Source organism: Leptonotus elevatus, chromosome 19 (genome assembly GCF_054856555.1).
Source record: "Leptonotus elevatus isolate MCC_2025b chromosome 19, RoL_Lele_1.0, whole genome shotgun sequence".
In the NCBI taxonomy this organism is placed as follows: Eukaryota; Metazoa; Chordata; class Actinopteri; order Syngnathiformes; family Syngnathidae; genus Leptonotus; species Leptonotus elevatus.
In genome coordinates, this window is record NC_141257.1 from 7,404,071 (window position 1) to 7,421,027 (window position 16,957).

General features: G+C 39.6%; 1 protein-coding gene and 1 long non-coding RNA gene across 2 annotated transcripts in view; one reads left to right on the top strand and one right to left on the bottom strand.

Annotated features, from left to right (window-relative positions):
* LOC147157692 (uncharacterized) overlaps positions 1–16,957 on the top strand; it is a 19,797-nt gene continuing 2,840 nt past the window's right edge. Inside the window, exons 1-2 of the long non-coding RNA XR_015091254.1 lie at positions 1–104; positions 4,215–4,289. This is a non-coding gene — a long non-coding RNA (uncharacterized LOC147157692). The remainder of the gene's footprint in view (positions 105–4,214; positions 4,290–16,957) is intronic.
* lpcat1 (lysophosphatidylcholine acyltransferase 1) overlaps positions 15,131–16,957 on the bottom strand; it is a 17,474-nt gene continuing 15,647 nt past the window's right edge. The window contains exons 12-14 of the mRNA XM_086062718.1: positions 16,336–16,434; positions 16,113–16,254; positions 15,131–16,006 (exon numbers count right to left, since the gene is read on the bottom strand). Coding sequence (XP_085918844.1) covers positions 15,873–16,006; positions 16,113–16,254; positions 16,336–16,434 — 375 coding nt within the window. The 3' untranslated portion in view covers positions 15,131–15,872. The remainder of the gene's footprint in view (positions 16,007–16,112; positions 16,255–16,335; positions 16,435–16,957) is intronic.

Consider the following 16,957-nt stretch of genomic DNA (forward strand, 5'->3'; position numbering starts at 1 on the left):
GCTCAGGCTGATGAAGCGCTCGCATACCCCCGGCTGCATTCTGCTGACATCTAGCGCCAGGAAGAGGAAGCGGAAATACAGTAACTGTGCGTGACCCTCGGCAAGTGAGCATCTGCACACGCACGCACGCACTCAACACACACAAGCTCTCCACTTGCCAATACATCAGCGTATCGATCTGCCCGCCGCGACCTTGAACGATCAGACAAGTGGAAGCGCCTCGTCGGGCCTGAAGCCATCCATCGCAACCCTCCCGCCCCCTCCTTCGCTCTACTCTCAGCCTTGGTAATGACTTGAGGGGGAAACGGCGAGGAAAAAGGAGCCCGCTGTGTTGGACCTCTGAACCAGTGGGTTCCGCAGCAGCCTTATGTTGCGGCCAGCCGCCCCTCCAGGCAACAGTCTGTTCCGGCGAAAGGAGCAAAACTGGGTCAGCTTGTCTGAGATGCGAGGGAGCGATGGTGGAAAATGCAAGAATCCGTAACAGATACATGGAGCTCCATGCTTAGCAGGATTATGTAAGGGATATGTATGTTGTTCCCAGGATGGGCATATACAGTACAAATGAATAGGGAATTCAGTGCGTTAAAATGCTAATCAGGAGGTGGATGATGAAATGTGTCCTCTTGGGGGGCAAGATGCAGTGAAGTCATGCCTGAGGGTCTTCGTGAAAGCAGGTTTTAACGGCTTTGTTTTAGTATCTAACACATGAAACGGGATGCGTACGCCGTGTTTCCCTGCAGCAGAAGCTTCACTGAAAACGATATACGTATAATGACGACGTCATCTGAATGTGATGGCAGAGTGTCATGGCACAGGTTCGACAATTCCAGATCACAAATGTTCCAATTCAAAGGTGAAACATTCATTATGTTCAAAACCAGTAAAACACAATTTTTACCCTAATTTATTATTGACATTTAGCAACCAACTGCATGGTTATAATCACAGTAGGTATTTCAGTTATGTGGTCTGACCACCAGGGGGCATTATGTAAAGGAAGTACATCGGCAAGAAACGAAGAAGAACACAATCTGGTGGATCTAATGTTGCATTCGAGGATGGTCGGAAGTCCAGAGTTGTTTTTTCCCAGTTCCGACCTGAAAGTGTTTGAGGCGAAAGTAAACAACCAAAATGGCGGATAGTAATAAAAAGTTGTTTTTATTTTGGTCCTCAAAACTCATTTGGACCTCCAGCAAACTTGCCTTCTCGCAATTTTGTTTTGTTTACTTTTGATATTTTTTGGACTGCACTGCCTCCAGATTATTTCTCCAAAGTAACGATCAATAGGAGTGACATCCAGACATTTTTCACTGCTATTAATATTTTAACCGTCCACAACTTGAAAAGTGGTATGCTGACAGCTTCTTCTTCTTCTTTTTTTTTTTTTTTTTTTCTTTTTTTATGCAAACCTCCTGCAGACAAACACTGTCTGGAAATCTAATTATAGTGACCATTACGCATCCTTTACAATGTTCTCAAAAATAGACCTTCCTGACAAATGAGAATACTTTAAAATGTTGTTGTTGGGTTTTTTTTAAAGAAAAAGCCTTCATAGCCCATCATGCGCAATAATGAGCTGCGCAGCACATCAGTACACTTCAACATATACGCACTCTTCATCATAAGATGTGACACCTGACGGCCCATTACTTCCCAAAGTGCTATTCTATTCTATGAATTCTTCTCCTTATAGAATATTTAGACTCCGTGCGTTTCCCCCTGGGCTTGTCAACACGCCATGCATTATTCATGCTAATGCTCCATTATCTGACGCTCGGGCGTGATGTAACGCAGCCGCCGACAGGTTCGGCGACCTCCTGAACCCGACGCCGCCGCCGGCGCGCCCGCGGCGTCGCATTAAAGGCGGGACGTTTCATTGCGCAATTAAAATGCAGCGCGTGGTGTCAATGAACACCTGCCTTTTAGAATTACCTAAACTAGCTTTTAATTAAGCAGTTAAAAAGGTGTTTGTGAGCCATTTAAGAGCATTAAAGATAAACGGGCTAAACGTTATGGGCTGTTTTCATATATCCACGCATCGCTTTATAGGAAGGGAATGTAAAACAGCCGAATGCTACCGCGAGTTACGGTTTGTGTGGATAAGGAATTTATGTTGCAGTATAAAAAGTGCATTACAGTTTTTATTATAAACACCCTCCATTGAAGTGCCAGCTTGTCAAAAGTGCACGCCGGGATCGCCGCCAGTATTCCTACCGCCCTGAAAAGGATGAGACAAGAAGAAGAAAAAAAAGGAAACCTTTAGTCTCCTCAGTCATCAAAACCTATTGTGGACGCGGAAGACGCTTGACGAGCCAATAAATGAAAGGCTTTTCACGGCTAATTAAGACGAGGCTGGGAGGTTATTGACAGTGGCTTTATGGGCGGCGGTGACTTGACGCACAGGTTATTTTTAAGATTACCAGATGAGCACAATGCATAATTTATCACAGCGTGCAATAAGTCTCCCAAGCCGCTGAATAAAGGAAGTAATAGGCGGCAGAAATGATTGGGCTTGGAGGTGGGGGGAGAATCCTGTTTGCACGTTCTCTTAAAGCCAAGTGCAATTATCTGACAGCCAATCAACAGCCGACACTTACTTCCTGCATCTGACCTTGCTGGACTTGTAACCATGGTAATGTTTTTTTTTTTTTTCTACTAGAGCACAGCTGGTTATTCAAAACCATGTTTCTTTTTTTTTTCTTTTTTTGTCTTCCTCTCACCATGGCGCGTTGGGAAAAAATCTTTGGCTTACATATAATACACGAGTATACCGTGACAAACATGCAGTGAACGTGATCCACTATAGCTACAACTCGCACCAATTATAATATTATAATTCCACCTGTCAGTGCTTCAGTCGCATATTGTTTTCTTTTCATTTGGCATCTGTGACAGTCTGCATATTTAATGTGCTTCCAGTAAACGGTCAAATATTTACACAGCGTTTGTTGACAGGGTGTGAATATGAACTGTGTATTTAGCTACACGAGAGAATCGAACTCTTGGAAAAAAAAAACGCCGCCTGTAAGTGTCAGCGCCAGCGATGCCGGCAACATGTAACTCAAAAATACCCTCTTTAACCCGTGAAGTAATTCGACCACAATTTGCAAAGTCACCATTTATTTAGTTCATATCTTTTCAATGTTGGCAAGTAAGACTGACACTGTTTGATACAGCAGGAGATTGCGAGATAAACACACATAGCAATCAAACCGTGCAGTATAGAATACTAATAAGAAAGAGGAACTAAACTAATTTGGTAAGTGTTTACAGCTTAAAGTGAAGTATATTCTGGGACTCCACATACAGTTTCAACGACATGAAAAAAAAATGTAATGAAGTTGGAAATCCTGTTGAGTCTATTTTCGTTTTCATTAAAAAAAAAAAACTCAAACATTACTGTTAAAAACGCACACGTCAAATTAAGTACAGTATTGGCAGAACCAGTTGTCAATTCTGTAGATTAGCAGCATCTGTTGAATGTAACTAATAACTTCAAGTAATGAGTAAGGTAACTAAGTTGCTTTTTAAGGCACCTGTGGCAACAAGTGTTGTGGCAGGACAGCCCGCCTGCTCACTTTCAAGTCCCCCCCCCCCCCCTCCACACAGTTTAAATATTTTAAAACCATTTGTCCAAACCTTTCAACCTAAGAAAAATACCAACCCAAAAATTTCATATGATCTTATTGTTGTATAACGGATCATCTGCTTCTTTTTATTGCTCAGGTTCATGTTGAATCAATCTCCACAATTCCCCATCACAAGGCCATCCCAACACCAATCATGTGCATGCACAAATAGCTTCTTTGTTGGATGGGCTTCACATAGCCTGCCAATAAAATGTAGGACTGGGCATCTTCCAGGACGGCAGAAAATGAAAGGAATCAATCTAACCGCTGCATGAAAGTAACAAAGGGAAAACGCATCACCAACACATGTGCGTATGCATATGAGTGCGCCTCATCTGGGGCTGGTTATAGAGCCACCTCAAGGCCACGCAGGCTGTCAGTGGGTTTTGCATGCATGCACCGATATAAGCGGGCCATCCGACAGACACGTTTCAAGATTTACGAGCAGTCCCCTGATGGGAGGATTTTTATTGAGGCAAATACGGGTTCAGCAGATAAGCAATGTTGGTGTTATCTGCTGACATGTACACATATCAATTTCAGCTTACATGTATATATATATATACATTTGTGTTTTTACTGCAGGTACAAGGTGTATGCTGGTGCTCAGATCTGGAAACCTGCATCTTTGGTTCTGGAGTAGAAGACTACAGCTGGGAGGTATGCAACAACTCTTTATTTAAAAAACAAAAAAAGAAATCAAAAAGGAATTTGTCACATGAGGTGTGGAAGCAGGGCTGGATGCAGAACACACAAATACAAAGTAACCACAGAGAGCAGGGACGCATACAGAACACAAAAACACAAAGCAACCAAAGAGGGCAGGGCTGGATGCAGAACACTGAAATACAAAGTACCACTGAGAGCAGGGCTGGATACAGAACATAAAAAAACATAAAGTAACCACAGAGAGCATGGCCGGATACAGAACACAAAAAACACAAAGCAACCACAGAGAGCAGGGCTGGATGCAGAGCACAAAAATATGAAGTAACTACAATGAGCAGGGCTGGATGCAGAAAGCAAAAACACAAAGTAACCACAGAGAGAAGAGTTGGGTGCAGAGAAAAAAACAAAAACAAAGTAACCACGTTACAGGACACTAGAATACAAAGTAACCACAAAGAGCATTACTGGATGCAGAGCACAAAAATACAAAGTAACCACATTGAGCATGGCCGGATACAGAACACAAAAAACACAAAGCAACCACAGAGAGCAGGGCTGGATGCAGAGCACAAAAATATGAAGTAACTACAATGAGCAGGGCTGGATGCAGAAAGCAAAAACACAAAGTAACCACAGAGAGAAGAGTTGGGTGCAGAGAAAAAAACAAAAACAAAGTAACCACGTTACAGGACACTAGAATACAAAGTAACCACAAAGAGCATTACTGGATGCAGAGCACAAAAATACAAAGTAACCACATTGAGCAGGGCTGGATGCAGTACACAAAAATACAAAGCAGCTTTAGAGAACAGAACAAAAAAAAACACTCGACACACTAGTTCTCAACTTCTCAGTGGCTCAAATCATCACATCTGTATCTGTCCAACTACTTACAAGGTTTTACTTTGCCAAACTGGATTAATGCCACTGCAATGACTCAGAGTTGTGCATCTGCCGGTGTCGGGAAAAGCACATCTATAGCAATTGAGTGTCTGGCCAAGGCAAACAATCAAAGTCAATACATGAGCTCATCCCCGTGAAGGTTCCACTTGTCCTCACCACTGCCAATACTTGTCTAGGATTGAATTATTTTAGACCTCCAGGCAACAATGGCCATAATAATGCAAGATGTATGTATTTTAATATTATAAGTTCATATGTTGCTGCATACAATATAAAGTGTTGCTTCTGCTTGACAAAACGGAGTGTTGTGGTATTTGGGGATGTGGCATGTGCATATTTTTCTGCATCATAAGCACCAGCAAAATGACCTTTCCTTTAACAAGAACGGGCTGCAGTAAAATCTCCATCTCGTACCTTTGGGTGTTATGGATGTGCTGCTTCTTACAGTTCTCGTTGAGGCAGCTTCAGATATGATGATTGTCACATGGTCAAAAACATGGAACGTGCATCCGAGCGCTTTTACGTATTCTTGCTTTTTTATAAATGCAACATCGTTATTATTGGCTGACTTGTGGGAAAATAAGGGCACAGCACGTACAGTTAAATATGCACGTGTGCGTTTGTACATTGTGCTGCTTTGGCTTTTTAGCTAGAGAGATACAAAAACGATATATTTAAAACAGCAAACTCCATCCCAAACAACGACATGCTGCTTGCATATGAGCTCACCTCCACATGTCATCGGCAAACCCATTTTTACCTCTCAACATGCTCCTTTTCACACTCGCCGCGCATGTTTTCATGCATGATTTGAGCATGCCGGCTTTATTATCAAGTGTATGTAAGTGCGTAATGCGCTAGAAAAGTGGAAGCGGCGGAAGGCTTTCCTGTGAGGATGGAGGCCGATACGCTCCGCCGACTGCAAAGCATCATGAGACTCGCGCTGTTGTCGGAGAAGAAGTCTGAGATTGGCTACTTCGTCGATCGGAGAGGAGAAAAGTATTGGCATGGGTGCCACAAGAACAGTTCCGTTTATAACCCATTAACTCATTCACTGCCATAAATCCATTTAACTATTTCTATAAGTTTAAAAAAAAACAATTTTTGTTAACAAGAGAATGAAAACCTACCTAGAACATATATAAAAATTTGTCATTAATCGTGAGTTAATTAGTGAAGTCATGCAATTAATTACAATTAAACATTTTAATCGCCTGACGCCCCTAATTTTAAATATTTTTTTATTTTATTTTTTAATCTTTTCTTTTTTTTATTAACTAGTGAAGTCATGTGATTAATTACAATTAAAACTTTTAATCGCATGACGCCTCTAATTTTTTAATAATTTTTTCTTTTTTTTAATATTTTCTTTTAAAAAAAAATTATCCAAATTAACTAGTGAAGTCCTGCAATTAACTACAACTAAAAATTTTAATCGCCTGACGCCTCTAATTTAAAAATAATAATAATAATTTGTATACCTTTTATTTTTAAAGAAAATAAAAGATTATTAAAAATTAGGGGCGTCAGACGATTAAATTTTTTTATCGTAATTAATTGCATGACCTCACTAGTTAACTCATGATTAATCAAAAATGTTATATCTGTTCTAAATGCACAATATTTTTTTCTCAAGGTTTTCATACTCTTGTTAACAAAAGTGGAAAAAAATGTTAAACTAATAGAAATGGTTCAAATGAATTTTTGACGCCTATTGCCGTCAATGGCAGTGAACGAGTTAACATACCGTTCAATCAAGAGAAGCAAAATACAAGAATTAGGTATGATTACTGATATGTATGTAGCATTCTTAGTGCTATTTGGTACATTAATTGGAAATGAATGCCACCAGCCTGACTGTAAGCCATTTGAACCTTCCCTGCAAACTTCCAAAAAGATGACTCAATCTTGCAATAGCAATGCAATGCTCCGCTGCAGTGCATGTACAACACGCGCGTGATCCGATGTCATCAGACTAATTTTTCTGCGAAGGTCCAGCGTCAGTATGTCCGCATTCATGATGAAGTTTCTTTATCATTCATTACAACCAATAAGCCTTTGATGAGTCCGTGCGTGATGAAGCTCTGAAGATGAATGCCAATGCGGTCGGGTTGACGACACCCGGTTTCATCAGCCTCATTAGGTGAGCTACATCACTGATATTTATAGATTGCATGCGATTCATTTTCACTTTATGCTTCAACATGTAAAGTCAAATACTTGCTTTCAGGGTATTTTTAGTGGTGGATGCCAGTTATGATGATAATATTGCAATGCTTGATTATGGATACTTAGCATTTAGTAAAGCAGTGAGTCTCAAAGATTGATACTCGAGTATTCAATCATTGCATGTTTTCTCTGGGATATACAAGAGCCAGCAGGACCAAACGGCATAACTTCTGTTTTCTTTTCATTGAAATTCAAGAAATACAGCGCTATCGAGGCTTTGATTTCCTCTAGGCGGGACAAAAGTATGCCCAGAAGTAGCAAATACAATGAAAACGGAAGAAGCCCCAGAAATGAGCCCTGTGGAACACCATATGAAAGTGGGGCATTGCAGAACTCCGAGCAACATTTCTGTCAGCCAAATAGGATCTAAAGTCTAATCCACTCAAGAGTAATGTTACAGCAGTTTACAATATACTTTTTATGAATTAAATATCTAATTTTTGCGGTACTTGTACTTTGATAGCTAAGTGTAAAAGTTTTGAGAATCACTACATTATAGTATACTGTACTGTTTTTTTTTTGGGGAGGAGGGGGTCGTCATCAACAAACCTTGATTTTTAAAAGTATTTATATATTTATTTATTTTTTTTAAATGCTGCTTAACTCATTCACTCCCAGCCATTTTCACTGAAGCAAACCCCCTTCGCTCCCACTCCCGGCTGTTTTACTGGATTTTGACTGATTTTGCAAGGCCCACAGAATACTGTGTTCTATTGCTATATATATATATATATATATATTTGTATCTGCTTCCGTTTTTGCAGAAATTAGCATTAGAATACAGCTAAGGTTCATCAATATTCACATTCCCGGTGGAAACACTGTCAAAAAGAGCTTTTTGCAACATGGCCCTGGAAGATCTCTTATACTCTGCTGCCACCTGCTGGTCGTTTTTTGTAATAACTATCATTGCTTTAATCCACCTTTTCATGTCAGAAGCTGCCGTTAAATGCTCTGGCATAAAAAAAACCCACAAAAAACATCAAATGAGTTGAGGCACTTCATAATGCTTTATGGCCTCCTTTTGTTTTTATGACAGGTGTCCTCTCAAAGTGACATATTCTCCAGTTTGAAGATTAACATTTTTGTACAATCCAACTAAATTGTTTTGATTTTATGCTGGATATTAAGAAAAAAAAAAGCACAAAAAAAAAAAGATGTGTATGTTTCTATATACATCTCTTTTAAGCTCATGATTAGGTTCTATTAAATTGATTTATTGTTGCTTTTTATCGTGACATGAAAATATGAGGTAATTACCATACAGTGAGCTTCATTTGCATATTACCTCATTATCATGCCGTGGGAGGCTGGTGAGACTCCACAGGGCAACTTGTTGTTCCTGATAAGAATGATGAGTGTAAAAGCAGTTAAACAGTTTGACAGTTGTTGTTTTTTTTCCTTCACCATCAAAGGATTCTCCCACTTTGCCAATTTGACGTCAAACCGAACTCGGGCTCACCAAATCCAAAGTTTGCATTGAGCAAGAAGAAACTTTCTTTGTCTGGAACCATCGAGAGCTTTGGCACAGTCAAACACCTCGGCACGTCTGCGGCGGCCATCTCTTTGTTGAGCATTAAAAATGTTAATTGGAATTTTTAAAAAGGAAAGAAAATATCGCATTACCGTCCCACCTCCTCTAGTCACAGGCTGTCAAAATGCAATATTCCAAATTAGATTGTATTTGGATAATCTTTTGAACTGTAATGGGTTTCCAGCCAGCGGGCATATTACTATTGGCACATCATTATTAAACAAAAGTGACACAGAACCATCACTTTGCAGGCGGCGCCTGATAAACGTTCGACACCGTGCAAATAATATTAGTTCTGCTTCCAGAGTCACCGGCTTATCTCTGTATGCTATATTGGGTTCATATCCCTGTCTGCTGGCGAGGGCCTTCTGACAGAAGTGTCTAAATTTATGAGTAGCCCGTATGTGCTCGTTTTGAATAGGCTGCCGGGTGTGCGTAACCACGTAACTTGTGTGTCGCACATTAACGCTTTTATATGTAAATGCCGTGTTTGTGCGCGCACGTGGGCGGCTCGGATAGTCGGGCATGCGCCCTTCTCGCGCGCGTGCGGAAAAAAAGTAGACATTCATATGTAAATGAGCGTGTGTGTGTGTGTGTATTCGCGGCCGTATATGCAGACGCGACCCATATCATGGCGTAATGAGATCCGCCACTGTTGGTTACCCTCAGACAGAGGTAATTATGGCTGCACTGAAGGCGGCGCGGACGCTCACGTATTTACGCAGGCCTCAATCCCGCTGACAGGCCTGTCCATTTGGCAACGGGACGGCGATGGGAGGCGGCAAAATGGGATGTGATCAATTGGAGCGGCATCCGCTTTCTAATCAGCGTGCCCGAGCCTGTCGTGTGGTTTAACAGCAGGCGCGTACGGAATGTGCGGAATGTTGTCATTGCAACAAAAAAAGTGATTAACGACAAAAAAAAACAAAAAAAATGATTAACGACCAAAAGTGACCAAAAAAGCGGATTCTTTATTGAAACGGGACACAAGGCCTGCTTGAGGTGGATTGATGGTTTCTTTATTTATTTTCGTACGACCAATCCATATTACGTGTTCCTTTGTATTCAATTGGAAAATAAAAAGAAGGTATATTTGACTCAGTGAGCCATTTTCAGCAATAAAAAAGTTCATATTTTGACCAGAATTAATTTGATGACTTCATTATTTTTTATGTAGGCTACAAATAACTTTAACAGCACTTTTTTTTTCCACTTACCGTCAACTGAAGATGACATCACATGTGCTGAGGAAGTAGGTAGCGACCAATCATGGCTCAGTTTGCTGACCAAACCCAGAAAACAAGTGAGCCATGATTGGTTACCTACTTCAGTTGACAGCAAGTGAACATTTTTTTAAAAGTTATTTGTAATTAATTTGATAACTGCATTATTTTTCATTTAAAAAAATATTACCTTTAAAAAAATATATATTACTGAAAAATGACATCACGTGCTCAGAAGTAGGTAACGACCAATCATTGCTCACCTGTTTTCAAAGTTTGGTCAGCAAACTGAGCCATGATTGGTCGTTACCTACTTCCTCAGCACATGTGATGTCATCTTCAGTCGACGGCAAGTAGAAAATTTGTTTTTAAAGATCTTAATTGTACATGAAAACTAATGAAGTTATCAAATTAATTCTGGACAAAATATTAACTTTTTACTGCTGAAAATGGCTCAAAGAGTCGAGGGATTTTTTTTTATGTAGTTATTTATAAATTATTTACAGTGAACGCTTGTTATTTGCATGAGATAGGGACACCTGCCTCCCATAAAGATTCATAATCACCTATAGATGCCACAAGATTGTTATGATTGTGTTTTGGGTTGGGTCATGGGGCCATTGTGTTATCATATTGGTGTAATTATGTGGTTACTATGTCCCTTATGATGTGTTGTTATACTTATGCCTGTCAGGGGATCATTGTGTTATGGATGTATTATGTTCATGCAAATACTATGTTCCTTATGTTCCTAATGGGGTCAGTTGCTATGTGTCTATGTTAGTCATTTTTATTTAGTAGTTTATATGCAGTTGCTATGCCACTTTTGATGAGTCACTCTTATTTGATCATATAAGCTTTTATTCTGTCATATAGTACGTCAAGGTCTGCAATTTTGGGGTATAGGTCATATTTTAATGAACTCAGAACAGAATTCATCCAATCATCTTCATCAAACTTTGGGTGTTTTCTCTAAAAATATTTTATTATTATTAATTAAACAATTTACAAAAGTAATGAAAATAAACAGAGGATGGTGTTCCAAATAAATGACACCGACATTCAGTATTTGTATCCAAGGTTGACCATTTTTCATTACCATCCTTTTGCGCACGTTACTCTTCCTCTCCCGCAGGAAAGCCATCAGCCACCCGCCATCTAAAAGATCCCGCTCTTCGTGACAAGCGCTCCATCGTGTTTGCACTCGCGTAATCCCTCCATCCAAGTTAAGTTGTGATTTATATTCTTGCTACTCGCCTTGAACCTTTCAACCACCATCTTACCCGGTTTGCGTCGCTCCATCTCCGCCTGCTTGTTTCCGAGGGCTAATAGACTTTGCAGACCCAACAATGTCACTTTAATGCTGTGGGGTCTTTGGCGAAAAGTGTGAGCTTAAATGCAACGTGCAGTAGCCGAGCGCGGTAAAAAGAATGAAGGTCTTGCATAAGTAATAGAACATGCGGCACGTATAAATTTTCATCATTTTTTATTCACCTTTTGTCAGTGATTCCCAAATTGTGGGCTCCCCCTAGTGGTACACAAAAGAATCACTTCCCAAGTGCCTACAGTTCAGTTGTATTTAACTTAACTCATTCACTGCCATTGACGGCTACAGACGTCAAAAATTCATTTGAACAATTTTTATTAGTTAAACATTTTTTTCCACTTTTGTTAACAAGAGTATGAAAACCTAGATTTTTTTTATTGTACATTTAGAACAAATATAAAATTTGTGATTAATCGTGAGTTTACAAGTGAAGTCATGCGATTAATTATGAATACAAATTTTAATCGCCTGACGCCCCAAATTTTTAATAATGTTTTCTTTTCTTTTTTATTCATTCACTGCCATTAACGGCTATAAACGTCAAAAATTCATTGAAACTATTTCTATTAGTTTCATATTTTTTTCCACTTTTGTTAACAAGAGTATTCTTTTCTTTTGTATTCATTCACTGCCATTGACGGCTATAAACGTCAAAAATTCATTGAAACTATTTCTATTAGTTTCATATTTTTTTCCACTTTTGTTAACAAGAGTATGAAAACCTAGATTTTTTTTTTATTGTACATTTAGAACAGATATCAAATTTGTGATTAATCGTGAGTTAACTAATGTCATGCGATTAATTACAATTAAAAATGTTAATAGCCTGTCACCCCTAATTTTTAATAATGTTTTTTTTAATGAATTTAGGGCAGTGAATGAGTTAATGTAAACTTTCAGATTTAAAAAAAAAAACTTTTCCATGCAATAAATTATAATTTATACATTATTTAAATAGTGTATTTAATTTGTTTAGTTAACAGTAGTAGTAATAGTGTGACAGTAGCTTACAAAATATTAAATATACTTTTCCAAGTTCCATACTGCTGCCCCCCCCCTTTAAAGGGGCAATAGCTACAACCTTGTTTTTTCCTCCCACTACCTTATTTTTTATTTAATCTGAGAAACTTGGAGCACTAAAAGGCAACCCACCAGGCTTCCTTTTGTGTCTCCCTCAAATTGTGACTGAAAGAATTGCCCTTTTTAGTGATCAATAAAGTAATCTAAATCTGTAAAAAGTGAAAGTGTTTGCAGCCTCTCATTGGCGATGGCAGTACTCGCTAGATTATTGGTTGTTTGTAAAAAATAAAAAATAAAAAGTATGTAATATGGATGTTCATTTTCAGTGCTGTTTTGTATCACGTCAAAGAAATGAATATGGAAAAAAAAGCTGCTTGCGCCATGAAAATATGTAAAGTGGCATCATTTCTCCCGACGCTTACATCACTCCGTTTTTGGGGAACTGGCTGCAGCTTACAAAAACCCCTCGCAGGATAAGTCGGAATGTTGTCTGCGGTGTGAGGCCAAAAGGCCAAAGAAGAGTGCAAAAAGCTCCGCAGGCGATGCAGAGATTCTACTCGGAACTGGGATGATGGGAGTTACTACCAAAACAATATCAAGTCAAAGTTGACTTTTGACTTTGGCTACGGGCACAAATAGCGCGCGGTTGTCGAAGTTGTCCGAAAACGCCTTACAGGTTTTATAAAGTCCTGCAAAACTTGTGATTGCAACGCGGCTTACCCATTGGCTTAGCAGTTAAGGTCCTTAACGACCTTGAGGGCTGTGGGGGAACGGATCCGGTTGTAATTTTAAAACTAATGCAGTGGTGCCTTGAGATACAATGTTTTGTAAAGATTTTTTTTTTTTAATGATGATGAAAAAGTGCACTTTAACTTACAGTAATGACATAATTGAATATAATGTAAGACTTTCCTTCTGTTTTGGGGGCATACTTATGGACATACTTGGACATGGACATACGCCTCTAAGTCGCAGTAATATGAGTAATTCTTTACAGAGGATAAGGAATATATGTCTAGCTACATATTTTTTGCTCTATTATTTATATTCAAATATCTGTTTCTTTTATGGAACCGAGGAAGAATGGGGACCCAATATACACCAATACTGTTCATTAGCCACTTTTGGTGTTTTGCGTCGTTTGTTAGCATTTAGCTAAAGTGACTTTTCTAAGACAATGCTATAAAACTGTTGTAGCTTTCCCGTTCTAATGTTAAATTATTTTTTAAAAAAATCACATAATGCAATGTTTTTATTATTTAACAAACGAAAGGCCAACAGAAAAAAAGTTGAATTGAAGTTTTTTTGTTTTATTTAGATTTTCCAAATGGGTCAATTTGACCCACAACATAAGAGGAGGGTTAAATATAATGCGTAGTTGTTTTATAGTTTTACAGTTCAGTATATTTAAAAAATAAAATAAAAAATTCTAAAGAATTGTCCACTATCTAACTACTGTCAAAGTATAAAAAAATTAAAATAAACTTGTCACTTGCTCTTCCACTAGATGGCAGAAAGCACAATTAACGTGTTTGCCTTTCCACAACATAATTTGATCAAGTGAGATCCTTATTTCAGTAGTTATCGTCTTTGTGACTTTGTTTATTGATGTTTTGTGAGATTTCTGTCATGTGAAATCTTGCCTGAATAAAAGCCGTGCGGTTGCATTCTGGGCATGACATGTTTGTGCGGTTGCACTCTCAAACCAGATTTTGCCTTGCAAAAACTGACACACTGACCGCAAAAAGTCAGCCTTGTTGCCATGGTAGCCACATCAGCCACATAACTATGACAACACGCTCGCTCACATAAACATGCATAATTATACTCCCTTTCATTTTCTGTCATGAAACAATTCCCATGCACTGATTGACTGGACAGGTTCATAAGCGCTAGCGGGTGACCTTTTGACCTTGCAATTACCACAGACTCATCAGCGGGATCGCAATCCGATTCCTGTTTACCGCTGGGTCGACTCCCCGAATACCGGGAACACAATCCGGCGCTTCCTTCTGCGTTGGGCTGCAGGCGGCGTCTTTTATTGCAGATTCCTTTGAGGCGGGAGTATCTGAGGGAGACTCCAGAGAGGCGCTTGCTCGCTGAGCAATTTATATGTTCTCATCAAAGCGTCTTCTTTAGACCCTCAAGGCAGGTCTTAATTGTTCGACGTGATATCTGCGCCCCCCCCCCCCCCTTTCCCACTCGCTTGCCTTACTTTTCACTGTTTTCGTCTCCCTCCTGCCTCCCACCAACCCTCCCTGCAGCTATTAGGAATTGGATTTGGAGCAGAACGATCCATTTAGTCCCCCCCCCCCCCCCCCCCATTTCTATCCCTCTCACCAGCTTCCACACCTCCTCTGTAGGCTTCTCTCATCAAAGCCAAGCCTTAATCTGTCTATTTTTACCTGGAGGAATGAAAGGAAGGGGATGAGGTAATGCTTTTCCTGTCCATCAGGTGGGCAGTCGTGCGCCTCGTGTTGTGTATGATTTATAAGAGAGCTAGCGCCACCATGTGGACTCCGATGAAAGCGAGCTGATTAACGAGGGGACTGAAAAATGGTGACGTCACTTTGCTTCGTGGAAAAACATAGTAGCATACATTTAAAATATTGTTTTAATAAAACAAACTTGATTTTGTGTGTGTGTGGGAGAAACATCAGACATTGAGACTCATTTTTTAATATTCCAAATACAAATTTGCATTGGAGTCATGATACAAAATGCACTGATCTATTTAAAAAAATAATAATAATACAATTTGGCTTTTGCAGTGTTGCCTTCACAAAATAGGGAACCTACCAGAAGAAGAAAAAATACAATAAAATGTCTAATAGTAACAAAATAATTTTACCAGTTGTGACTGAGCTCTCTGTATCCACTTAAACACAGCTAAGACATTGTAACACCAACGAGTCACATGACACTCGGGAGCGAAAGCACTAACTGTGCTCAATGTGGATATTTTCATTTACTCACTTTTGTTGCCAGGGGTCAAGCTATGACATCATTCACTGCTCGCCCAGCTAAAATGGATTTTTGACTTATATGGTGTCAATGAATGGTATGTTGAACCCTCGTATCCTGAGATCGTTTATTATGTTAAGCAGAAAAGTCGCACATGAGTCTAAAAATAAATTATGGTGTGTAGACAAAATCTGAGAGAGACAGAAAAGTATGCACAGTGCTTCCGATACATCCAGAAAGCCTTCCGGGCCACTTGTTTGTATTTCCATTCAGTGTTTATTATTCCCCCTCCCTTTGCTGTAAAGGCACTTATGTGGCAGAGCTGCTGCATCCCATAGCAAGGAAGAGAAGATAAATGTTTGAAATTGTTGCTTTCAGTTGTCTTTGTCGTGGTTCTGACCATTGCAAGTGTTGGGTCGGCCGATGCAGAATTTGCGTGGGTGGTCTTTAAAGTCAAGGTGGTCGTGGACAAAGTGTGGATGCTGCTCTATGAAATGATGAAGTTGGTCTGGACAAGAAAAGTGGGAGAGCGGGTCTCACAGGTTTGTCCTTGTACGATAACACCATCAATAGAAATGCGCTTTTCCCATTCAAAATGGAAGCATTCTTCTTACCATATGTGATTTTCCCGGTGTCTGGTCCATCCAGCTCCATAAAAACCAGCGATAATTCAACTTCTTTCACCCCCAACATTATTTCCAATGTGGAGGCCAGCTCGTCTTCGTGGACCTCGCCGCTGTCCTCGTTCTCGTACATCTGCGCATGAACGCGAGCTCTTTGTTTAATGCAGTACATAAAATACATTTTGAAGCACAAAAAGGGTAAACGTGCTTTTACCTCAAAGGCCAGCTTGAGGGTCTCCATTGACCTTGATGGTAGGTGAATAGTGGACAAGGCAATGATAAAGTGTTTGATGTCTACGTGTCCCTCTTCATCCTGGACAAAATAAACATCTCACATGAGAGGATTGCGCAAACAAATGGTCGACGAAATGCTACATTGTATAAAGAGCACATATTTATGCAAAATGTACTTTATATTGCTTTTTATTTTCCCTTTATGCACATTTTATGTACAATAGTGTGAACTTTGACAACTGAACATTCCTTCTCTTTCTGCACTCTCTGACAATGAAAGCGCCACTGCCACCTACTGTAGTGGATGTGCAATTACACTTAATTCTATTACAGCCAAAAATAAATAAAAATCCCTGAGTTCAATTACCAATTACCCAGTCTTAGCACAAGGTAAGCAGAGCTGCATTGTATATTTGCTGCCCAAAGGCATCTGCTCATGAATTTGTTGCTGTGGTGACTGTGCAGGGGGAGGGGATTATTTATGTTTAGGTGACGTCCCAAAACGCAACATTGACACAGTAGAATTAAGGACGAGTACCAATGCCAGGTATCGGTGTTGGGCTGATACCCAGTTTTATTTCAAGGTATCATATGGCGGAATC